The sequence below is a fragment of the Mus caroli genome, chromosome 10, assembly GCF_900094665.2.
Source record: "Mus caroli chromosome 10, CAROLI_EIJ_v1.1, whole genome shotgun sequence".
Classification (NCBI taxonomy): domain Eukaryota; kingdom Metazoa; phylum Chordata; class Mammalia; order Rodentia; family Muridae; genus Mus; species Mus caroli.
In genome coordinates this window covers 110,521,394-110,546,607 of record NC_034579.1, presented here as the reverse complement: position 1 = coordinate 110,546,607, position 25,214 = coordinate 110,521,394, and the positions used below count along the sequence as shown (strand labels likewise).

The window sequence follows — 25,214 nt, the reverse complement described above, 5'->3', positions numbered from 1 at the left end:
GGGTTTCTCTGTGCAGCCCTGGCTGTTCTAGAACTCTTTCTGTAGACCAGGCTGGCCTCAAACTCAGAGATCCACCTGCCTCTGCCTCCCGAGTGTTAGAATTAAAGGTGTGCAGGCGCCACCACCAACTGGTCAGAGTCAACTTCTTAATTCTAAAGTTAATAATAAAACTTCTCAGCACAATTCTACATGTTCAGTGGGTTCCTTAGGCCACACCTTTCTCTTCTGATTCATGCTGGAGCTAGGGAAGTAAAATGTAAATGCTGCAAATACCAAAGTCTGAGGATCATACTTATATGAAAATATTTTTATTTTAATAATTAATTTTAGACTAGATAATAAAAGCCATAAAATAGTCCAGAATCTCAAGAGCTGTAAAGCAAGGAATGATCAAGTATTTTACAAATCCTGAGGGGTGGCTCAGCTGTTAAAGGCATTGCCCTTCCAGAAGATCCGATCCTGGACCTCCACACTCATGTCGGGCGGGGCAGCCACCTGCAGCTCCAGCTCCGGGGATCTGGCTCCCTTTGTATCTTCCTCAGGCAGCAGTACACATGAGGGGCACACACACACAAAAGTACATCTTTAAAAATATAAATAAATAAAAATTATCTAGTCTTCTTTACTTCCTCAGAACTAATCCAAAAGGAAATGGTTCGGAGGTCAAGCAGTAAATGTACTCAGTTTAGTGCACGGCTCTTAGATATTAGGAAGCTTGGAGGACTCCTGTTGGCACATTAGTGACGGACGGAGGCGTTAGACAGCTGCACCCTTCCCTCACACAGGCAGATTCCATGTCATGTGCACACGATGACGTCAGCTCTACCACCGGCTTGGCCAGCTGTCCTTGTGTGCTATCCACATCCCTGGCATGAGACGCTGGCATGATTCCACCACAGTAACTTCAAAGTAACCTTGAGTGACCTTGTCCCTCTTGGGCTGAGCTGTGAGATGAGATTAAGGAGCCTACTGCTGCTTAGAGGCGGAATGCGCCAGAGGCACTGTGCACAGGGAAAGACTGTCTTCCATGTAGGAGTCCCCAAGCTGAATAATAAGGTCTTACGGTGTTTATATTACATGTTAGCTCTGCCTCTGAAGTTAGTGCCTTATCTTAAGAAAACAGAAGTGTTTTCATTGTAAAGTTATGCATTTAACCTTGGTCTTCTGCATTTATACCTCAGCACAGTATTAGCAGGTAACAGGCAGTCGTCCTTCCTTGAGGAAGCCTTGCCTGGGTAGGCTGTCACTGCTAGAATCAGCGTCTGCCCTGCAGAAATGCTTCTAATGTAGTTGAACAGCCTCAACACGGAAAGAGAACTCTTCTTCCCCGCCCCAGCTCCCGAGTCTGTGCAGCCAAGTCAGGCCATGATACCACAACCCTCTTGCCCCCTCTGCCTTTGGGGTGGGGCTGTGTCAGCCATTACACTGTGCCTGTCTTATATTCATTTATGAGGCTTCTCAAAGGAGCAGCTACTGTTAGCTTGCTCACTTGTTGCTGCTGCTGTTCAGTTCCACCCTGCACTGGGAGCTCTGCTAAAGGTCTCCGTCCTAAGGGTCTTCCCCTGCTGCTAGAGATTAAGCGGTAGTAGGAGCTCTCCAGACCGAGGTAGTTCCCAGCGCTTCCTTAAAAACAATTATTTGTGTGTGTGTCCCTGTTTCTGATGTGCTGTGTGCGTTTGAGTGCAGTTGTCTGTGGAGGTGAGGCAAGGGGAGAGCATCAGATTCCTGGGGCTGGAGTGCTCAGGAGCCCCCATGGTATGAGCCCCCATGGCAGGTTCTCTCTAACAACAGTATGTGCTCTCTGCCTCTAAGCCATCGCTCTGACTCCTCCCTTCTTGTTTTACAGATTATTTTCGGAAGTTTAATGTGTTTGGATACCTTTTAAAAATGATTTTGATGAGCCGGGTGTGGTGGCGCACACCTTTAATCCCAGCGCTCAGGAGGCAGAGGCGGGCGGATTTCTGAGTTGGAGGCCAGCCTGGTCTACAAAGTGAGTTCCAGGACAGTTAGGGAGACACAGAGAAACCCTGTCTCGGAAAAAAAAAAAAAAAAAAAAGATTTTGATGACTTTGGTTTTCTAACTTGTTATAAGAAAATACAATGGGCATAAAAAGGCTACTGGGGTTTTTTTTCTTCTGCATTTTACTGTCCAGATAATTAATTTGTTAGAAAGATTCCATTCTGGGCTGGAGAGATGGCTCAGCATTTAAGAGCACTGACTGCTCTTCCAAAGGTCCTGAGTTCAAACCCCAGCAACCATATGGTGGCTCACAACCATCCGTAATGAGATCTGACGCCCTCTTCTGGAGTGTCTGAAGACAGCTACAGTGTACTTACATATAATAAATAAAATTTAAGAAAGACAGACAGCCGGGCGTGGTGGCACATGCCTTTAATCCCAGCACTTGGGAGGCAGAGGCAGGCGGATTTCTGAGTTCGAGGCCAGCCTGGTCTACAGAGTGAGTTCCAGGACAGTCAGGGCTACACAGAGAAACCCTGTCTCAAAAAAACAAAAAAGGAAGGAAGGAAGGAAGATTCCATTCATATTTGGAGACACTGTTTTTGCTGTAGCAAAGTGTCTTCAGATTTCTGGATCTGTGTGTGTATGTGTGTCTTCCTCCTCCTCCTCCTCCTCTTCTTCATCTTCTTATTCCCTCCCTTCCCCCTTCCTCCCCACCCACTTCTGAGGAAAGGTTTCCCTGTATTTCTGGCTGTTCTAGAACTCACTCTGTAGATTAGGCTGGCCTCTGACTCAGAAATCCATCTCCCTCTGCCTCCAGATCGCTGGAACTAAAGGTGTTCGCCACCAGTCCCTGCTAAAATTAGTTTCTGTGTTTAGTCTCCTGTGCTCATGTGTATGAATGTGTTGCCAGCATGTATGCCTGTGCACTGTGTGCATGCAGTGCTCAGTGGAGGCCAAAAGAGAGCATCAGATCCCCTGGCACTGGAGTTAAAGTTGTTAGCTACCCTGTGAGTATTGGGAATCGAACCAGGGTCCTCTGGAAGAGCCTCCAGTGCTCCTAACAGCTAAAGCATGGTCTCTCTTCTCTTTTTTTTTTTTGGGGGGGGGGGGGTTCGAGACAGGGTTTCTCTGTATAGCCCTGGCCGTCCTGGAACTCATTTTATAGACCAGGCTTATCCCGTCCTGCGGGATTCAGTTATTCGTGGGTGTAAGGGGAACCGCAAACCTGGAAGAAAATGGGAGGAAGGGGAAGAAAAGCCAAAGACCAAGCAAAGAGTTGTCAAGGTCTCCGTTTATTATGATGAGGTGCCTTATTTTAAAACATACATAGCAGGGGAATAGGGAGGGATCGAGGGGGAATTTTACAAAGAACAAAGAAGCGGGCATCTGCTGACATGAGGGCGGAAGTCAGGCGCCAGGCAGCGGGCACTCTGCATCTTATCTGCGGAACATAGATCCTCCTTAACAGCCTTGGGGTGTCAGGCCGGGCTCAGGCGTAACTCATGTCCTTGTATGTCATAGGAGTTCAGGAAGAGATAGGGAAGAGGGGACTATAATTCAGTTTTTACAGCCTCAGGTGCCAGGAAGAGAACAGGGAGGAGGGAGTGATAACCAGCTCCTGTCAGGGTGGGAGATTGTGAAGGGCTCGATTTCTCACGGGATGGTTTCTGACACAGGCTGGCCTTGAACTCAGAAATCCGCCTGCCTCTTCCTCCCGAGTGCTGGGATTAAAGGCGTGCGCCACCACACCTGGCGGTCTCTCTTCTCTTAACCATCATTCAAGTCCACACAGTTTTTAATTTTTCTGTTTTTTTTTTTTTTAACTGTAAAAAGAAAATTCTCCTAGAAGCTTACAAATTCTTAAACAGCCATCCCTGCTTGACCCTCCTTGCTGGCCTGATTATGGTCTCAGATAATAGACACTTCTGGTGATTTTTGTCTGTTTTTACTTTTACGATTCTAGATGCACTGGGAATACCCTTGGCAGCATCGTATTTCATACTGTCTCCTCTGACATAGTCTCTTCATCTTTATGGCTTTGGCCCTAAAATTTTACTTAAAAACAAAACAAAACAAACAAAAAAAAACCCTCTAGTTTGATAGACCAGCTAATATGATTGGCCCTAGTAGCTATGCTATGGCGAGGTTGGGGCAATGGCTCAGTCAATGATGCCTTTCAAGCTCCAGGACCTAGGTCTGATGCCCAGACGCTCTCCTTCCAGTGCTAGCTCTGAGGGGGACAGGACAGGCAGCAGGAGCCCAGCGCTTGTCGCAAGGCAGTCAGGCCAGCCTCACTGGTGCTGGTGAGCTCCAGAGCAAAGAGTGGCCTGTCTCAACTGAGACCAACGACGCTGTGCCTGGGGGTGACACCCAAGGTGATTCTCTGCTACTTGTGCGCACGTGTGCACCATACACAGATGTACCCACTCACTGGCTTACAAACACGTACCCAGACACTTTAAAATATAGGCAAGATTTGGAAAGGGAAATTTAGTGTTTTCCTGTTCTGGTTTTGACTACATGGTCACCCCTCAGCGTGCCTGGGGCATTGATTCTAGGACCTCATGGAGACGAAACGGTTCCCTTTCATCACATCAGAGGGGCTGTGTGGTGGTCTCATATGTCCCTCGCACATCCTGGGCTGTAAGCGTCTCTCAGATCACAGACACCTACTTTAGTACACATGCTATCTAAACAGTTGTCATACTGGATTGCTTAGCTAATAGTAATAATGAGAAGTATGCATGTCTACCGTAGATGCAGCTTTACCCCACCCCACCCCCCCATGTTTCTCACTTGTCCTCGGCTAAGTCTGTTGATTCCCAGCTTGACTCACTTGTTGGTTTTGTTAGATTTTTTTTTTTTTTTTTTTAATGTTTCTGAGGCAGGGTCTTTCTAGCAGCCAAGCACACTGTACAGACTGGCCTTGCCCTGACCCTGCACTTGTTCTCCTGCCGGGGCTCCCTGAGTGCTGCGGTTTGGGATGGCAGGTGCCAGCCGCCACACTGGCTGTAGTCGACATCTCTGTTTGTAAGGTGTGTAGCGTAAAGTTGTTCAGATGGTGACTGGATGCCTGTCTGTAGGACGCCGAGGACGACCCTGAGCGGACTCATCAGATGGTTTTACTGAGAAAGCTCTGTCTCCCCATGCTGTGCTTCCTGCTTCACACCATACTACACAGCACCGGACAGTACCAGGAGTGCCTGCAGCTGGCCGACATGGTGTCCTCTGAGCGCCACAAGCTCTATCTGGTGAGTCTGTGACCACTTGGAGTTCCAACTTTTACCTGCTCCATTTGCTTGCATGATAATATTTGTGAATACCTGTTTACATTTTTTATTTCTTGCATTTTCTAAAAATAATGATCCTGCTTCAGTGTACTGTTTTTCAAAATTGTCTGCACATAGGAGCATAAGTGAGTAGCCTGTGTCTGCACATAGGAGCATAAGTGAGTAGCCTGTGTCTGCACATAGGAGTATAAGTGAGTGAGTAGCCTGCCATGAGCTAGTGTGAGGTCTCTGAGCCACATAGATAGATCTTCAAGGAAACTTCTTAAGATTGACTAGGTCTTTTTAGAAGTTGATGTTCTCATCTTTAATTTTTTTTTTTTTTTTCCTTTTCCTTTTGAACTGTTAGGTGTTTTCTAAGGAAGAACTAAGGAAACTGCTGCAGAAGTTAAGGGAGTCCTCTCTAATGCTCCTAGACCAGGGACTCGACCCGCTTGGCTATGAAATTCAGTCATAACTCACCATTCTCTGATGCCCATGACAGGAGGATGCTTGCTTGCTTGGTTGAGTTGCTTGGTTGGTTGGTTTTGGTCAAATATACATATTTGTAATTATTGGTTTGTTGGTTTGTTTGTTTGCTTGTTTGTTTTTCCTTTGGCATTCTTGGGGAAAATGTAAAATTTGGGCATTTGGATTTTGTATTATATCAGTATTTCCTTATGTATTTTTAAATAAATTATACAAAATAAATTTTTTGTTCTATAGATATGAGTTTTCTCTTATGTAATAGAATAAGGAAGTAAAATATGTTTCCTATAGTCATAAATTCCTGACATATCAAAATTTAAAAAGAGTAGAGAGCCGGGCGGTGGTGGCGCACGCCTTTAATCCCAGCACTCGGGAGGCAGAGGCAGGCGGATTTCTGAGTTCGAGGCCAGCCTGGTCTACAAAGTGAGTTCCAGGACAGCCAGGGCTATGCAGAGAAACCCTGTCTCGAAAAACCAAAAAAAAAAAAAAAAGAGTAGAGAATAAAGAAGAGATTCATTTTTCTATCTAGGTAATTTCTCATTTGTCATAAAATTTGGTATTTTTCTGAATATTAAATTCAAGGCGAATCTAGCAAGAGTGTTTTAAGATAGAGCTGGAGCGATAGTGTGGCAGGTCCGAGCACTGCATCAGGGTCCATTTCCCAGCACACAGCTGGTTCACAACCATCTGGATTCCAGTTTCAATGATCCAAGGCCCTCTTTTGGCTTCTGGGCACCAGGCACACACAGGATGAACAGGCATACATTCAGGCAAAACATCCACCGAAAAATAAAAATCTGCCTAGCACCCACATGGGCGGCAAATCCTGTCACTTACAACCCTGTGTGCAGAGCGGATCTGAGCCCTCTGGCAAGACCTCCTGCACTAACGTGGACGCACGGAACACACATGTGGTGTGTAAATCTTTTATCCTAGCTTTCTAGGTTATGTATTAGCGTAGCTGAATGAATATTAGTTTTCTTAGGTGTGATCACTGGAGTTCTGTCAGTGTAGGGAACGACACCCCCTTGTCCTTAGGAGTTACAAGTTACAACCCAAGATAGGGTTCAAAGTCATAAAAATCTGCATTTTATGTTGAAATAGTTTAGCTTTAACATTAAAGTCTACACAAATGAAGTAATGTGGTAAAACAGGAACAGTCTAACTGACGGAGGATTGATTTTAATACTAATCTTTACGTCCCATTATATTTCTTTTTTTTTTTTCCCAAGATAAAAGCATTACATAGTGTTCAAAAAACTAGCAGAACTGAGTATGCATGTAGGTAATAGAGGAACTCTGAAAAAAAAAAGGAACTCTGGTTCCGACTTTATCCCAGACAAGCCACTAGGGATGGATGGTATGCCTTCATGTCAGATCGAATGCAGTCAGGTGAGGGCATTTACCTAACGTGTCAAAGCGGGAGGAGCTGAGAGGAAAACATAATTTGTTATCTCAGCCCAAGTCCATAATCTTAAACACAGACTCAACTAAGAAGGGTAAACTTCTCTCTCTTCTTCAATCCCTCTCTCTCCCTCTCTTTTTCTTCCCCCTCTCCCCTCCCCCTTTGAGGCAGGGTCTGACCATGCAGCCCTGGCCGTCCTGGAACTCATGGAACTCTTTTGAACTGGCAGAGATCCACAGGCCTCTGCCCTCCCACTCCTGGGACTGGGACTGAAACTGTACTCCACCACACCTAGCAAGAACACTTCCCAGGCTCTTACTGAGGGAGCAGGGGAGGGTGACAATGGAACTGTTTCTAGCAAACAGTAAGAGCTGGTGAGCTTTGAAAACAGGGAAGCCGGAAATGGTGGTGCACGCCTTTAATCCCAGCATTTGGGAGGCAGAGGCAGGTGGATTTCTGAGTTCGAGGCCAGCCTGGTCTACAGAGCGAGTTCCAGGACAGCCAGGGCTATACAGAGAAGCCCTGTTCTCGAAAAACCAAAAAAAAAAAAAAGAAAACAGGGAATGTCCTTGGTAAGGCTAAGCAAGCAGTGCCCTAGGGTTTCTCCTGCTGTAGAAACTTGGGGAGCAAAGGGCTTATTTTACCTTATACTTTTAGTTAATATTCCATCACTGAGGGGCAGAAGGGCAGGCACTAAAGCAGAGGCCCTCCAGTAACTGCTTATTGGCAGCTTGCTTCCTAGGGTTTGGTCAGCCTGCTTGATTTAACCCAGAACCATCTACCCAAAGATGGCACTTTCCAGAAAGCTGAGCCCTCCCACATAGAGTAACATTTGAAAAAAATGTCCCACGGGCTCATCTTCTGGCTGACTTGCTGGCAGCAGTTTCTTAATTGTGGGTCTCTCTTCCCAAATTGACTCTAGCTTGTGTCAAGTTGACAAAAAAAAAAAAAAAAAAAAAAAAAAAACCCAACCAGTACAACAAGCAACAGAGAAAATGGAAAAGCTAATGTTTATAATAAATTCAAGTAACTATAGATGAAATGTACGAATAGTTGAACGTGTGCTGGTCTTATGACAACACAAACTAGAGTAATCTGAAAGGGGGAGCCTCAACTGAAAACATGTCTCCACAGGATCCAGCTGTAAGTCATTTCCTTCAGTGATTTGGGGGAGGGGCCAGCCCATTGTGGGTGGGGCCATCCCTGAGATGGGGGGTAGGGGGGAGTGTCCAGGTGGAGCAAGCCCCAAGCAGCACCCCTCCCTGGCCTCCATCAGCTCCTGCCTCCAGGTTTCTGCCCTGTATGAATGAGTTCCAGTCCTAACTCCGTTTGGTGATAAACAGCAACGTGTAAGCCAAACAAACCCTTTCCTCCCCAACTAAGACAAGACATCTAAGTAAACGGGCAATTCTCTAAAAAATTACGATTCGAAAGAGGAACGTAGCTGATATGACGGCCTTTGGTAAAGGTGCTTGCTCCCAAGCCCTACAGAATGAATTCAGTCCATCTGGTGGACGGAGAGAATTGACTCCCGAGTTATCCTCTGACCGTCACACAGGCACCCATACACACACACGTGATAACTAACTGTGGAAAATTCATCAAAGAGTCTCCTGTGCCTCTGAAGCAAAGACCTTCTTTTCAGTGCCAATTAGAAAAAACCGGTATCCTGGAGAAAACGGGCAGAGACATAAGCAAACAGGTCATAAAAAACTACGAAATGTCCAAAACTTAAAACTACACATTAGTTGCAAGGCATTTGACACTTCAATGGGTGGAAGCAGGGGGATCCATTCTGTGTCATCCTTAGCTCTGTAGAGACTTCCGAGTCTGCTCTATTTAATCCCTGTAACATTGTAAAAGTGGGGCTCCACGTTTTCAATCAGCGTGGATGGACTTTGAGTTGGTATTTGATGTTTGCAGATGAGAAAAGCCACTCATATTGTAACAGTGTGAATAAAAGTGAATATTGAGATCGAGTCTAGCCTGAATGAGTTCTCAGCCTCAAAAAACAAAACCAAAAATATATAATTTTTCACTTCCTCTCCAGCTCTGTAACTTTGAAACTGGACTGCATGCTTGCTACTATAATATGCCTCTTAGGAGTGCAATTAATATCTTGGGCATACAGGTAAATGTACTTGCTTCGTAGGTTTTACTAAAAAAAAAAAATTCGTGGGTAAAAAATTCTGTGGTTTAAACTTTTTCGAGGCAAATACGCCAAAATATGTTTAAATCTACAGTAGACGACAGTTAGTTGTCCATCCACTCTTACCTGTTTAGACGTTTTTTGGTTTTTTGTTTTGTTTTGTTTTTTGTTTTGTTTTTTTTTTTTTTTTTTTTTTACGAGACAGGGTTTCTCTGTATAGCCCTGGTTGTTCTGGAACTCACTGTAGACCAGGCTGGCCTCGAACTCAGAAATCCGCCTGCCTCTGCCTCCTGAGTGCTGGGATTAAAGGAGTGCACCACCACCGCCCGGCCTGTTTAGACTTTTAAAGATATTTTAAAATATGCTTTCAGTAAGTAATGCGTTGCCCCCTGCAGAGGATTAAAACAGCTCAGCACCGTGGGGTGTAAAACTGGCGGGGAATCTGCGCCGCCCAGTAAGTCGGGAATCGACCACAGAAACTCATCTTCCCTGGGAGCCAAGGGCTCCCCTCCAGCCTTGTTAAGCAACCCAGCGGGGCGCCCAGCGCGCCTGCGCGGCGGGATCACGTGGCTGCGCGGGGGCGGGGCTGGGAGGAGCCGCGGCGGACCCGCTCGGAGGGTGGCGGCCTATTACCTCGCAGCGCAGCGACCGGGACCCGGCTGGCGCATGCCTGTCTCGGGCCGGACCGTGGAGCGGACGGCTGCGGGCGCGCGGCGGCGGAGAGCCGGGGCAGCGGGAGAGCATCCGAGCGCCCCGCGGGGAGGCTGGACAGCCCGGGCTCGGCCGAGGACGCTGCTCCGCAGCCGGCGGGCATCATGGCATCGCTGGCGGACCGGGTCCGGGGCAACGGGCGCATCGCCGCCGGGCTCCTGTTCAACCTGCTGGTGTCCATCTGCATCGTGTTCCTCAACAAATGGATCTATGTACACCACGGCTTCCCCAACATGAGCCTGACCCTGGTGCACTTCGTGGTCACCTGGCTGGGCTTGTACATCTGCCAGAAACTGGACATCTTTGCCCCCAAAAGTCTGCCGCTCTCCAAGCTCCTCCTCCTGGCCCTCAGCTTCTGTGGCTTTGTGGTCTTCACCAACCTTTCTCTGCAGAACAACACCATAGGCACCTATCAGCTGGCCAAGGCCATGACCACGCCGGTGATCATAGCCATCCAAACCTTCTGGTACCAGAAGAGATTCTCCGTCAGAATACAGCTCACGCTGGTGAGTAGCTGCCGCTGCCGCTGCGCGAGCCTGGCCCTGCCCAGCTACCTGGCTGCCTTTCTCCCCGGGAAAATTGAATACACCTTGCTTATAGCCTGGCACGACGGAAGCCCATTCCCATAATGTTTACTCCACACACGAGCCAGGCCCTTATAAGAAGCTTATTTGGGGAGGAGTGGAAAAGGCCATCTCGACACACTGCTGCTTCTTAGTAAAAGGGTGTGTTCCTGATGGAAATCTTTAACTGCTGGGATTGATGAGGGAGAGAGCTGCCTTAATGGAACAGTTCAGTGTGTCAGGATATCTGCAAAAGCTCAACTTGGAAAGAAAAGAAAGTCCTCCTACCCCCAGGAATTCGAACCATAAGTGATAAACATGAAATGGTTTAGCATAAAATATCTCGGAATACGCCTTCAGTAGCACACTGCTGGGGGGGCCTTGTGTTTACATAAAAGGAGATTCGTTAAAATAACATTAGCACTTAGTGGTTTTTCGTTTTTTCCAGTCTTAATGCTTTCCTCCTTCCTTGTTTATGCTTATGTGTTAAGTACTGGCTTGGGGAATTATTTTACTCCCTGTAAATGTGTGTCGTGTTTCCTTAAAAAGCACAACGCACGGATTCATATTTTCTTCCAGATGTGGAGTTGGATGTGAATCTCTGTAGAGAAGGATTGGCAGTTTTCCCCAAACAAAAAAAACATATAATTCAGTGCTCCCCCACCCCACCCCCACTGGTATGTTTCCTTAGTGTTGTAAGACATCATTCTTGAATTTAATCTCACAGCATTTGTCTCTTTGTCTTTGCAGATTCCTATTACTGTAGGTGTAATCCTAAATTCTTATTACGATGTGAAGTTTCATTCCCTTGGAATGGTGTTTGCCGCCCTTGGTGTGGTAGTCACGTCCCTTTATCAAGTGGTTGGTAACTTTTTTTTTTTTTTCTTTCTGTGCCTTTTTAACAGATTTCGTAAATTTTGAAGCTGTAACCCAAGGTTTAGAGAATACAGTATAGAGACAATAGACATGGGAAGAAAGCGTAACTGAGGAGGTGATGAGAGCAGAGGAGACAGCAGCTCAGGTGTGCGATGCCCACCAAGTGCCCATTTGTAAGTGCACGGTACCCCTGCTTAAGCGCAGCTGGGGACAAACTTCTTGGAAGTCTTCACAAAATGAGCAGTAAAGTTTTGCTTCCTAAGTTCATCTGTCACATGTGTCATTTACCCTTTGATTATAAAGTCACTCGGGTGAAACGCACACACTTCCAAACCTTTGAACATGAAAAACATTCAGATGTGCATATTTTAAACTCAGAAGAAGTGCTGGTGTTACAACTTGCTCGTGGGCCTCTGATAACTTGTCTGTGTCCGTAGAGTGTTTTCTAGGCTTTTAGCTTCCTGTGCAAGCACGAGGCCTTGCCTGTAGCCAATATTCAGTTAATTTTTTTTCCATGGAGTCATTTCACTGCTGTAAATTGCCAACAAGCTGGCTTTTGTGTCCTGTGTAGTGGGGAGAGGTCTAGCAGGGTATGGGGCAGTGAAACAGTCTTCTCTCTATGCTGGAAACCTTGGTCTGGAAATGCTGGGTGTGCCTACAGGGAAATCAGAGCCAACCTATAACCAGTGTTACCTCTGCCACACAAACATCGGCTGGTGGTAAAGGAAGACATTCTAGCTAGGAATGTTAGCTCAGAGCTGTGCCCTAACACTTTACTGTTTCCTGCTGGGGTTGTCCCAGAAACACTGTTACTGTATTTTGGATGGGGTAGGGGAGTAAAGGGCTGAGGATTGGGCCTACAGCCTGTTAGCCTTCTAAACAAGCACTGTATACTGAGCTAAAATTCGCCCAGCCAGCTAACAACTTCAACAACACCCGCGGCTTCTGAGCCTTCTCCTATGGCTGTTGTCGTCCTGATGTTGAATTCATGACCTCGCACACACTAGCCGAGTAGCCAGCACTCAGCTACAGCCCCAGCTCTCTCTACCATTTATGTTTCACACCTTTCTTATTTTGTTTGTATGCACGTGTACATGTGTGTGCATGCACATGCGGGTCACTATGTGCACATAGAGGTCAGAGGGCAACTTTCAGGGACAGAGTCTGTTCTCTTCTTCTAACACCTGGGTCTCGGTGCCCCACCTTTGGTGGTGAGGTTTGGCTGCAGAGACCTTTACCCGCTGTTCTTGTTGTTGTAGTTGTTTTGATTTTGTGGATTTGTTTTGTTTTTTTTTTTGGGGTTTTTTTTTGGGGGGGTTTTTTTTTTTTTTGGTTTTTCGAAACAGGGTTTCTCTGTATAGCCCTGGCTGTCCTGGAACTCACTTTGTAGACCATGCTGGCCTCGAACTCAGAAATCCGCCTGCCTCTGCCTCCCGAGTGCTGGGATTAAAGGCGAGCGCCACCACGCCCGGCTGTGGATTTGTTTTGTTGATGGTTTTGTTTTGTTTTTGTTTTTCTTGAGACAAGACTATGTTGTTCTGACTGGCCTGGAACTCAACTTTTAAACAAAATTATATCTGCCTCTCGTAGCCAAACTGGGTTTCTACGGTTGTTTTGTTTTTTTTGGTTGGTTGGTTTTGTTTTGTTTTCTGCTGCTGGGAACAATAAGACAAGGTGGAAGAGGACTCTTTAGCTCTTGGCTAGAAAAAGATGGCGGGATGGTTTGTTTGACAAGACTTCCTGTATGCTCACCTGTGAAGACACAGTGAGGAGAGGCAGCAGTAACCCTACCCTTTAAGACACATGTGCCGCCCCATGTCTGTAGCTAGCCTGGGGAGTATCCCTCCAAGCTGAGGAGAGTCCTGAGGAGCACGGAGGAAGAAATGGCAGTTCTGCACTCAGAGTGACAAGGCTAGACTAGAGGGGAGTAAGTTAATTTAACTCGGAGGCACAGAAGTTTGCTCAGCAGTGAAGTCTTAAGGCCTGTCCTTTCACATGTTTGAAACCGTGGAGCACTTGGGGAGCACTTGATGTATTTGGTGAAGCTAGACTATAGATGTGTTTCGAGAAGGCGAATGCCAGGTAGCTAAGCCAGACAGCAAAGTCTTACTGTTGCTCGGAGGAGATGTCTTTATTCTGCAGACACCAGCAAAGGAGAATATTTAGACTGGGAAGAGGCTTTATCGTAATCTGTATTTAAGGAAAATCTAGTGGTGGTGGAGGGTACAAAAGAGAAGAAGGGTGAAGAACCAGGCAGGGGTGTGAGCCCAGGACCGTGAGGAGGAATTAGGACCCGAGTGACTGGGAGCCGGCAGAGTTAAGGAGAGAGGGCGGCAGTACGGACGGAGGCAGCACAAGGGAAGCTCATTTCTAGACAGAAGGAGCTTGGTCTGAAGCCTGGCCCTGCAGACTAAGCAGGAAGCTGGGTCGGCTGAGAAGTTCCAGATACTCGGGCTGTGAGACCGGGCATGGAGGCCAGTGCTAGGGTGCTTGCCCAGCATGCAGGAGGCCCCAAGTTCTACCCCTAGGACAGAAATATTTGTAAAAGGCGCTCAAGGAGCAATGTCAGAGCTGTCTGTGGCTGCAGATAGGAGAAGCTGTGGGTCAGGTGGTACTGTGCGTCTGGCTTGGGAGGGGGTGGGTGTGCTCACATAGGGTGTGGGAGAAATGGTGGCCAGAAGCTAGGCTGAGACAGCCGACCCTAGCAGTCAGGGAGGCTAGCACAGACAGGAAGGTGAGCCGGCACTGTCTGCAACTTTCCTGTTCTTGCTCACAGCCTCTCCTCTAAGCAGGCCGGGGAAGAATCAGCGCTTTGTCCTTCAGAGCCTCCGAAGAGGCCTAGTGAAAGGCGGCAGGAGTGTGGCTCACATTTCCTGGTTTTACATTCTGGTCTTGGTGAATTCCTATAGACTTGCCTTGCGTATGTTTCAGAATACCTAGGTTTAGGAAGCGGATCTATAGAGGTTGCTCCAAAGCCAGGCTGTTCCTGCCAGACCTGATTCAAGCTGTTGGCTGAATGCTCTGCAGAGCCTCTCGTCAGTCATATTTGTGAAGTATTTTTAAGGACGTGGGCTATGGAGTTTTGAGGTTTTTACTGAATGAGACAGTATTTTAGGGATTTCAGTTACTCCACTGTGCCCAGGTGTATTTGTGAGAAATCCAAGTTCTCTGGAGAGAAAACTGTCTTCTGCCACTGAAGTGGCTCCGAAGTCCACATACCTTTCAAGCCACACACTGGGGTCCACCTCTCACGGAAATTTCCATCCCCTCCCTGTTCCCCTGGTGTCCCTGGCGCATGGGGTTCCTGTTGCGTTTACTTCCTGCTATTTAGTACTCGGGAGAATAGAGGGGTGCCTACCGCTCCCCTCTCCGAGGCATTGAAACGTCGTCACTAGATGAGCACGTACCACGTTCCGAGTCCCTCATGTCTCCCTTTAGAGTTTGTAGAATCGTGAGGTTTGTCCTCGTCCCCTAGCCTGACCCCATCCGCCGTGTTGCTTTGACAAAGGCTGCTTCTCTGTGTGCCTGATGTGTTTTTCTCCCGGTTGCCAGTGGGTCGGAGCCAAGCAGCACGAACTGCAGGTGAACTCCATGCAGCTACTTTACTACCAGGCCCCCATGTCTTCTGCCATGCTACTGGTGGCTGTGCCCTTCTTCGAGCCAGTGTTTGCAGAGGGAGGAATATTTGGTCCCTGGTCAGTTTCTGCTTTGGTAAGTTCTAATGGTCCCGGGGCCTGAGAGGGTGCACCGATCACCCCTTTCCTAATGTAGTTTGTGGATGTGGGAGCACAACCTCAAGTTTATTCTCACATGTGATCCCCATGAGACTTATTTGTTCATTACAACGATTCTCTTGGTTTATTTGTAGCTTATGGTACTGCTGTCTGGAGTAATCGCTTTCATGGTGAACTTATCGATTTACTGGATCATTGGGAACACGTCACCAGTCACGTATCCTTTCTGATGTGTATAGTCTTCCTTTCTCATCTGGGACACTGTCACATGGCCTTGGTTACATAGGCTGGATGGCTGTTATATTTCATTAGAACAGGAGTATTTCTGCATGCGTGTCTGTGCACACGAGCATGCCTGATGCCTTTGGAGGCCAGAGAAGCCATCAGATTCCCTGGAACTGAGGTTACAGAGGACTGTGAGCTACCGTGTGGGTGCTGGGAATCTAACCCTGGTCCTTTGGAAGAGCAGCTGGTGGTCTCAACTGCTCAGAGAGACACTGATCACTCCAGAACTGTTCTGAATTTTTAAGAATGTCTTTCCAGTGTCTACAGAGTCTATTAACTGAGAAACTGACTTTGCTTTCTGTAAAGGAATACTTTCTTAGGTAGTAGTGACCTTTTCTCTTACACAAACTGACTCAGCACCTAGACTTCCTGATAGTGGGTCCAAGGGATATTTACTGAATGCATAGAGGAGTGGAAGCTTAGGTTTGAGCCACTTTTCAGTGTAGTCAGCTTATGTAATGGACGATAATTTCACATCCTCCATGTATTTGAGGCCTGGGCTATAGACTGAGATCTCATTTATAAAAACTGGAGGAGAGAACCCATGCTGATTTATATAACTGAGTAAATGCTGAGAGTCAAAAGTACAAATACCCTATTTTCCAAATATCAATAAGTAGCAATGATCATCATTTCTTTCAGAAACCCAGGACTCAAAATGTATCTTGTGCTGGATACTGTTCAAAATGTCTGCAGACTTTGCTCACGTGAGAAACTGGACTAGAAGAGGTGGAAAGAAGGGAAGCCATCAGACAGGCACTGCCACTTCTAATTTATAATGATGCTAGTTTGTGGGGTTACACAGTGGCCCAGCAGTGAGGAGCTTGCTGTTCATCCAGAGGACCTGAGTTTGGTTCTCAGCGCCCACGATAGGCTGTTCACAGTTATTGTAAGTCCAGCTCTAGGGATGTGAAGGCTTTCTCTGGCCTACACACACACACAGAGGGAGGGGTGTTGGGGGTAAAAATGCGTATCTTTAAGTGCCAGCTTATTACCCAGAGGGAATCGAGACACATTTCCAAATAGCACCAAGAGGTTTACTGAACAATGAATGTGAAGCAGTAAGCTCAGGCCCCATATGTGATTCAGAGGCTGTCCGGGGAGATAGGGCAGTTTTGAGGCGGCCTGGCATGCAGGTAGAGTTGTGGTTGCACGGTCCGGGTACAGCTAGTCCTCAGCTGCAGGTGGTCCCGAGTCACTGTAGCACTGTGATGTGAGGGGTGAGTGAGGTTACCACAAACAAGTCAGGGGAAAGACCGATTCCTAGGGCACTGCACCTCCAGAGTTCATAGAGAGGAGGAGAGCGGTGAGAAGTCCGCGTGAGGAGGGCTGGGAACCGCAGTGTTGAGTGCTGCCGGATAGTCAGGTTTCTGGAAGCTTGGCAGTTAGCTCTGACAAGACCTAGTGAGGCAAGGCCACTGCCGGTGTTGACCAGAGCACTTCCGGGTGTGGCAGGGCCTGACTGGAGCAGGGCGAACTGGAGCCTTTGCCGATTCAGTTCCTAAGAAGAGCCACTGAAGAGTGTCCCTGCCTGCTTCTCAGCTCTGTCCTGTCTGCTTTCTGTCCTCCTTCAGTGTCTGCCTGCCTGGGCACTGCAGGTCTTTCTGCCCCAGCTCCAAGCCACCAGCCTTTTATTATGCAAAAAGCCACGCTCCTTACTCAACCAGCTCTCTTTGGGGCTAAGCCCTTACTCAACCAGCTCTCTTTGGGGCTAAGCGACCTTCCCCACTGCAGCCTGCCTTTCATTTCTGAGCAGCTAATTGAGATAAGGAGTATCTCACTGTGGCATTGTGATAACCATCCCTGGGTGTAAACTCTAGATCACAGATATCAGCTCCACTGTGTCAAACCATTGAAGGGAAAAAGCCAGCCAGCAGGTGCCCTGGGCGCTGTCTAGAGGGCTGCTGGTGAGTGGGTCTCTTTGGTGCTTTTTTGTCTCCTGGAAAGCCCCTGTGGCCCAGGCTGGTCTCATTTACTGTGTGGCTGAGAATGACGTTGACCTCCAATCTTCCCACTTCAGCCTCCGAAGAGCTGGGACCACAAGCCTGCAGTGCTGTGCCCAGGAACTGAGCCTGTGCACAGAGGTCATACACAGCCATGTCCCTGCCCTGTGTCCTTCCATTCCTGTGAACCTGACTATGTTGTGGGAGCTCTTGTGGATCCACTGAGGTCGCTTATAAACCCAGGGACCTAAGGTTGGGCTCAGTCCGCTCACTGACACCATCACTGCAAAGAGAGTGACAGGGAAGTGGCTAAGAAGTTAGGGACGGTAACGTGTACAGTGCTGGGCGGTCCTGCCATGCACCGGTGCTTATAGCACCAGTAACTGTAGCTTACAGTTAGCATGATGGGGCTTGCTGTAAGTCTAGAACTCAGGACCTTCAGAAGAACAGTCAGTGCTCTTAACTGATGAGCCATCTCTCCAGTACCCCCCCTTTTTTTTTAAAGATTTATTTTATGTATATGAATGAGTACCCTGTAGCTATCTTCAGACACACCAGAAGATAGCTACAGGTGCTGGGATTAAAAGCGTGTGCCACCACACCCGGCTGCTTGCTGTATTCTGAAACTTGCAGGTATTCCTTCTTGATCCACATCAACTGAACAAGGTAGACACAAGATCATCTTACCTTCAATAGGCAGAGGCAGAGAATCTGAGGTATAGAGTGGTGGCTGCTTCTAAGTTGTTGCTGGGGAGAACGTGCAGGTTTGTAGTATACATCTGAAAAATAAAACAGCATTGTTTAGATATGAAGAATGATTGTCTATAACATGGCAAGAGAATCATTGTACCTCTGAACCTTGCTCAGGTTTCTGTGTGCGGTTTGATTTTTTTATTTTTTGATATGAGCAATGACTCAGGAAAACATTTTAGCCCCATAATGCAGTACGTTAGATCACAGCCTGAACTTTGGAGCTCAGTAAGTCCACCTTTGTTTGGACTCCCAGCACTTGAACTCCGTCATTTGCCTGTTGCAGTTGCTCTGGTGAGATGACTCAGCAGGTGTCCCTTCCACCAAGCCTGACCTGAGTTCAGTCCCTGGGGCCCACAAGGTGTGGCCATAAACTGACCTCTGACCTCCATACTTGTGCCTTTGTGTGTACATGCGCATGTTCACATATACAATGCACACACACACACACACACACACACACGACCACATAAAATCAGTGTTTTTTTAAACTTATTAAAGGATCTGAGCTTCCACAGTTGAGAAGTGGGGAGACTGGGAAGCAGTGGAGGGAGGGGGGTGCTCATGGAAGAGTACCTAACAGAGCAGTGGCAGGTGCTGATGGTGCTCCCTCTGGCTCCTCTCGGCCTTGCCCACCTAATCTTAGGCATACTGGAAGTTCTCATCACATCAGCTCCCTGGCACCTGGCACCTCTCAGCTCATTGCCAGTGACAGGTGATTAGGAATGCCATGCCGTAGCATAACCATAAAGTCCTATGCAAAGTGTCTCCTCTGTACCTTGCTGTGCATGCCTTTCTCACCCCCACCCCCACCCCCCGTGCTGTCCCCTTTGGAGAGGTCACCAGGAACGCTTGAGGAGGCAGTCTCCTGTCACTTTGGAGTGTGTATGTGTAGCAGGTCCAACAGGAAAGAATAAGTATGGGTTGGGATCAGCAGTCAAGAGCGCACCCTGCTCTTACAGGGGACCTGCGTTTGGTTCCAAACACCCACTTGGAATGGCCACAACCTCCTGTAATTCCAACCCCAGGGAATTCAACACCCTCTTCTGGCCTCCGTGGCGTCACACTCACAGGTACACACACAGTTTTCATGCCGTGTCACCATTTTCACACCAGTCAATTGCTAAGACCATGGCTGAAGAGAGTATGAGCTGCCTGCCCAGCATGCTCCAAGTGTGTGTGTGTTCTTTAAGTGCGTGTCAGCCGCTGCGTCTGTGTTGTATGAGATTCTTTCCAGCCACAGGTAGCTGCTGCTGTGTTGGTACTGTCCTGTGGGCCCGTGTGACCCTGACATCTGCTCGCTGCCCCTTTGTCTCCTTACCTGAACACCTCAGCTACAACATGTTCGGACACTTCAAGTTCTGCATCACTCTCTGCGGAGGATACATTCTATTTAAGGATCCCCTGTCGGTAAACCAGGGACTCGGCATCCTATGCACCCTCTTCGGCATCCTCACCTACACCCACTTTAAACTCAGCGAGCAGGAAGGCAGTAAGAGTAAGCTGGTCCAACGGCCCTGAGCTTTGGCAGAGAAGAGAAAGGCGGATCATGAGGACGAGAAGTGACAAACGTGCGCGTCGTCTATGGAAAAGCTCCCTGTGGAACTCAGTCAGTGCCGTACAAGAAGTATTTTCTTCGCGGATAATGACAATTTTTAGTACCTTTTATCGATTTAATTTTTAAAAGCCAAAATGGTTCAGGCTTCTCAAAGACTTAATGGACCTGGAGCTGGCACTCGGTAGTAGAGTGTTTGCCTCACACGCGTGAGACCCTGGCCTCCAACTCCAGCACCATCAAAGAAATGCTAGCAACTGCCTAGAAGATGGCTTCACCCTGCCAGCTGAAGCACGGGAGAGTTCGGCTCCATAGGAATGACAGAGTGCTCCGGCGCTGCAGCTGTGCCATGGCTGTCGGTGTCCAATGTCCCTGTTCTCCCAGGGAAGGGCACACCAGCCTGCTGGCTCAGCCAAGCCTTCCTGTCGGGAAGTTGAAGTTCTTTGTCGTTCAGACACAGTGGTGGTCAGAGTGGTTTTGAGACTGGGTCTCACCGTGTCGCCCTGAGCGGTCTGGAATTCTCTACATAGCCCAAACTGGCTTCGGACTCTACCACTCCATGTAGCCTTTAGCTTTCTAATTTCGCTGCAGAACTGAAACATTTATAGAAAGCTGTCATCGACATGCTCATGAAACCAATTACATCTCTGAAAGTATCACTTTTTCAGTAGAAAATTAATCTAAGATGTTCTTCCCTGTTAGACAGGGCAGGAGTGCTTGAGCCCAAAGCCCGCTCAACAACAGCACAGCTCTTCCTGTGCTAGAGAGGGCGTCTGCAGTTGTAACAGTGTCGGTGAGACTGACAGTCTCATTGGGCTTCTCGCGGCTTTGGGCTTTGAGTGAGTTCTAGATACTATATATGGAGTCACGGGAAAACCCATCTTTAAACGGCTCAAAGCAAAGCTGTAAAGGGCCAGCAGGTAGAGCCAGTAACCGAGTCCCTGCCCAGCACTCATAGGTGGGTTCGCCGTCGTCCTGGTAACTGCTTCCCAGCTTGCTTAATCCTTTCATCCCAGTGATTTCTGATGTGGCCTCCCTCCTGTACTCCCTGCCTTCCACATCCTGAGCAGTAGATAAGGAGCCTTGTATGTATTGGAAACTGGACTGGACCAGGCCTTGCAGTTTATGTGTCAAATCAGAGCAAAGGCTGCCCAAGTTCTAGGCAGAAACTTGGTGAAAAACAGGAAAGATATGAAAGAGAGGTAGAAAACTAGCTAATATTTAGCTACTTGTGTGAGGTTCCAGAGGAATTGAGAAATGTTTTTAATTGAGATGCAGACAGAATACATGGGGCTCCAGCAAATAGAGCCCTGGTTATCTAACTGCAAAAGTGTGTGTCTGCCTCCAGGTATCTTGTCATTTTGCCATTCACAGCAGCCGTTGATGACCTCAGAAGAGTCAGATCTCTTGGAATAATAACTTTTTCTCAGCATACACTTTCTGTGAGAAAGCAGCTTAAGACAAAGAGACGTGTCTTGTGATAATACATTTTATCTTGAATTTTCTTCTTTTTCACAGAGAGAGGTAACTTTTAATATATTAGATTTTTTGTTGGTAGTGGTAGTTTTTAGGGTTTTTTTTTTTTTAACCAAATAAAAAAGCCTGGGTTGTATCCCCAGCACTGCCAAAACAAAGCCTTTTCAAGTAATCAGGCAACAGGAGTGGACAAGACACACTCCTAGATCTCAAGGTTGGACAGTGAGTCAGGGCTACACGTTCCTTGGCTGTGTAGACCGCACAGACTTCCAGGGCAGCCCGAATCACATAGTGAGTTCTGTTAAGGGCAAAGGAGGTGTGCCTGGTCTAGGACTTTTTTTTTTTTTTTCCTGGCCTCACTAAATGTGTATTTTGGAGAATGGCGTTGTCTGCTGTGTATCAGTCCATGTGCTTCCGTGGGTTTTAAGTCTTTGTTTTAAATGTTGTCCTCAGTTTACAGACTTGTGTTATTATGCCAAGAACTGCAGAACATGCCGTCTTTGCCATCATGGACCTTTGGAATCATGCTCAAGAAACATTTTCTGTGTATGTTTAAATCAATGTTTAACAGTTTCCCAGAAGCTAAGGGAAAGCCTTCCAGCACAGAGAGCCTCAGGTTTCTGTGCATTAGGAACAACGGAGCTGATTTGTACTGCGTACAAATCTTAGCTGTAGGTAAGCCCTGGGGACAGGGCGGTTTGAATAGGTAGGTGTGTGGGGTATAATAAGTGGCTGGTGTCAGTAGCAGTGAGGGACAGAGTGGTAGTATGGTGAGTCAAGGCGTGTTTACATACGTGAATAAACTCTCTACTATTAGAACCATACAGGCTGATAAGCAGTGTTTTACACCCTGAAGACTTTCATCTAGTTGAAAATTCCCAAGGAAAACGCACTGATGCCCTGGAGCAAGCAGAATGACCACAATGGCAGACACTAGGTAGCACTGTCTTTTTGTTGCCAATGGAACTGAATGTAGTTTTTAATCCTACTAGTACTAGTCAAATGGCTAAACTTAAACTCTGCTAAAAAACGATAAGGACCCTCTGTTCTCACTTATGTCTTGCGTACTAGAGCCCGTGAAGAAAGTGGGCCTCTGCATATGTGGAAGTGCTAGTCTGTTCTGCTTGCAAACCCACAGCTCCAATGCAGCAAAATTCCAAGTCCCTTGTCGACTAATGGAGGGGGTCAGTGGGGAGGGTCATTGGAAGATGGTTCAGTGGGTTAAAATACTTGCTGCCCAAGCGTGAGAACTTGAGTTTGAGTTCCTGGCACCTACATTAAAAGGGGGAAAAAAAACAGGCATGGGGGACTGTTCAGGCGCCGTGGGACAGTCAAGGGGGTCTGCAAGAGAGAGAGTGGGGACTGAGTGGCAAGAGACTTGAAGAATGGAGACAAAACAGGCTGTCTGATCAAGTCAAGTCTCGTTTATTGGAAGTCAGCTATGGGTATATATGCACTCACTGGGGAGGGCAGCTGGAGACACTTAACCACAAGCCCAGGATGTATAGGAGAAAAACAAGTTGTTATCAGAGTGTTCAGCCGTGGTGGGCTTCTTGCAGAAACATGATGCTAGGAAAACAAGTCTCTCATCAGGGTGGAAAAGGACCACCTGCAAGTAACTAGCCCGAGATGGCTGCAGAGCTGATAGCGGCTTTCTGCTCAGAGTCGGCTCCCAACAGGGGACTAGAGAGATGGCTCTTTTCCCAGCGCCCACATGACAGCCCACAAGCATCTATAACTCCAATTCCAGGAGCTGGATGGCCTTTCCAGGCTCCACGGGTACCCGTTATGCAAGTGGTACATAGACAGACATGCAGGCACAACAGCCATGCAGACCAGGCTGGCCTTGAACTCAGGGATCTCTGCCTCCTTAAAGGCTTGGGCCATCCAGCCTGGCCCTACACATAAAGTTTTAAAAATAGAAGCTAAGTGCAACTATATGGAAACCTTTAAACCCAGTACTGTGGGGGATGGAGAGGCAGGAGGATTCCCCGGGGCTTGATGGGTCCAGCCCAGTTTCTGTGAGAGGTCTCTCTGGAACAAGGCTGCACGACAGAGGACACCTACTGGCTTCCTCTAATTCTGCATGCAGTGTATATATACTTCCAAATAAAACAGACAGCATTAAGATAATGGGAAGGAGTCAGGTGTGGCTGTACTCGCCTTTAATTGCCTCCCTCAGAGGCCGAGGAATGTGGGTCTTTGAATTCGAAGCCCTCCTAATCGATATACAGAATTCTAGACCTACTCGGAGTTGCCTAGTGAGACTGCTGCTACCTGATGCTTGCTTGCTTGCAGGCCGCCTGGTCTGGGTTGGAAAGAGAAGAAGCCTATTTGTTGAGGGTCAGGTGAGTTATCTGCAGCCTTGGACATGCCTATGTGCATCTGGATGGTGTGTGTGTGTTCTGTGCTATCTCAGTAGTAATGACAGTATAAAGAAACCATTCTCTGAATGCGGCCTTTCCTGTGCTTCAGTCTTTAAAATACCTCTTAAGACTTGCTGTGTTGCTGGGCGTGGTGGCGCACGCCTTTAATCCCAGCACTTGGGAGGCAGAGGCAGGCGGATTTCTGAGTTCGAGGCCAGCCTGGTCTACAAAGTGAGTTCCAGGACAGCCAGGGCTACACAGAGAAACCCTGTCTCGAAAAAAACAACAACAACAAAAAAAAAAAACAAAAAAAAAATCACTAATACCTTAACATTTATTTCAGAACAACCTTAGTTGCTGAAAGCACAGTAAATTCACTTGTTTTGAGATGGGCCTCCCGCAGCCAAGGCTGGCCTGGATATGTAACCGAGATTGATATAGTCTTCCTGCCTTTACCTCCAGAGCACCTGGCTTACAGCTGTGAGGCACAACACCCAGCTAACTGTTGAACTTTTAAGGTTTCCCTTTTCCAACCTAATATTCTGTACCTAGCGTGCACTCTCCGTTTCCTGTTTCTTCAGTTAGAAATCAAGTCTACATTCATTGCGGGACAGGAGTGGGTGGGTCTTACCAGTCACCCTGGGAGACACAGAATCAGTCTGAGATCTTCTAGGACTCCCTGTGGCAATGGCGGGCCTCCTGATCTGTCTCTGGCTGGAGCTGAAGAGCCAAGCCAACCCCCACAGCCTGTACATCTTAGAGAATTATGGAGAGACTCGTTGACCACAACTGTAAGAGTCAAAAAATAAACGTTCACGCAGATAGTGTTTCGCTTGCACCTACGTCTGTACCACAAGCACGGCTGGTTCTCGCAGAGGCCAGAAGAGGGCATTCCACACCCTGGAACTAGAGTTACAGAGGGCTTGGGAGCCACCATGGGGATCCTGGGGAAAGAACCAAGCCCTCTTCAAGAGCAGCAAGGACTCTTAACTGCTGAGCCGTCTCCAGCCCTCAGAATATACAACAAAAATGTGGGAAGGGGAAAAAGAAAAAAGACTGGATTTTGTTTGAAACATTCATATTTGCTCGCATCTACTCTAAAGGTTTAAGTGAGCCAGTTTCTCTTTATTACCTTGTAGTCAGGGCAGATCCTGTGCCATCTCATCTGTGGAACTTGATCAAAGTTGAAGACTCTTATATCATTTGATCCAAGGGACAGAGATGGTGAGGTGGCTGGTTGTGCCTCATTCCAACTCTTTTGTTTGTTTGTTTGGTTTTCAAGACAGGGTTTCTTTGTGTACCCTTGGCTGTCCTGGAACTCACTCTATAGACCAGGCTGGCCTGGAACTCAGAAATCCACCTGTCTCTGTCTCTCAAGTGCTGGGATTAAAGGGTGTGCCACCACCACCCGGCTCATTCAACTCTTAAACATCCCAAGCTGGCTGTGGATGTTCAGAATCACCGGAGCTGCGAGAAGAGCCTGGGCAGACCTGTGGCTGCTGAAGCAGCTACCAGGCTGCAGGCTGCCTGTTCCGGGTTGGGAAGGAGAGCCCCATTGGGTAAGGGTGTCTGTAGCTGTCACTTGCAGCTTTGGGCGCATCCCTGAGCAACTGGGTGTCATGTTCGGTTTTCTTTGTTTTGTTTTTAGTAATTTTTAAATTTTTTACATAAACATTTTAAAAC

General features: G+C 47.6%; 2 protein-coding genes and 1 long non-coding RNA gene across 4 annotated transcripts in view; 2 read left to right on the top strand and 1 right to left on the bottom strand.

The window, feature by feature from the left end:
• The window catches only part of Nup107 (nucleoporin 107), a 43,975-nt gene extending 38,021 nt beyond the window's left edge, over window positions 1-5,954 (top strand). The window contains exons 27-28 of the mRNA XM_021174024.2: window positions 5,047-5,214; window positions 5,600-5,954. Coding sequence (XP_021029683.1) covers window positions 5,047-5,214; window positions 5,600-5,707 — 276 coding nt within the window. The 3' untranslated portion in view covers window positions 5,708-5,954. The remainder of the gene's footprint in view (window positions 1-5,046; window positions 5,215-5,599) is intronic.
• A 3,920-nt stretch (window positions 5,955-9,874) lies between these two features.
• Slc35e3 (solute carrier family 35 member E3) lies at window positions 9,875-24,844 on the top strand. Of its 2 annotated transcripts, none has more exons than XM_029482730.1 (5): window positions 9,875-10,489; window positions 11,297-11,407; window positions 14,975-15,133; window positions 15,291-15,373; window positions 23,875-24,844. In XM_029482730.1, exons 1-5 carry the CDS (start codon window positions 10,088-10,090, stop codon window positions 24,038-24,040), a joined length of 921 nt encoding a protein of 306 aa, XP_029338590.1. In that variant the 5' UTR covers window positions 9,875-10,087; the 3' UTR covers window positions 24,041-24,844. The 2 variants fall into 2 exon arrangements, with proteins under 2 accessions (XP_029338590.1, XP_021030813.1); XM_021175154.2 differs by lacking the exon at window positions 23,875-24,844 and adding an exon at window positions 19,469-20,345.
• Window positions 16,488-18,360, bottom strand: LOC110303918. Its single transcript, XR_002378979.2, has 3 exons — window positions 18,235-18,360; window positions 18,072-18,163; window positions 16,488-16,647 (listed from the first exon to the last, which is right to left on the bottom strand). It is a non-coding gene; the product is annotated as an uncharacterized LOC110303918 (long non-coding RNA).
• Window positions 24,845-25,214: the final 370 nt, after the last annotated feature.

Coding starts and splice junctions, on each gene's coding strand:
- Slc35e3 (XM_021175154.2), top strand. CDS start 10,088: ATGGCATCGCTGGCGGACCGGGTCCGGGGCAACGGGCGCATCGCCGCC. Junction 10,490..11,296: donor TCAGAATACAGCTCACGCTG/GTGAGTAGCTGC, acceptor TTGTCTTTGCAG/ATTCCTATTACTGTAGGTGT. Junction 15,374..19,468: donor GGGAACACGTCACCAGTCAC/GTATCCTTTCTG, acceptor TGAACACCTCAG/CTACAACATGTTCGGACACT.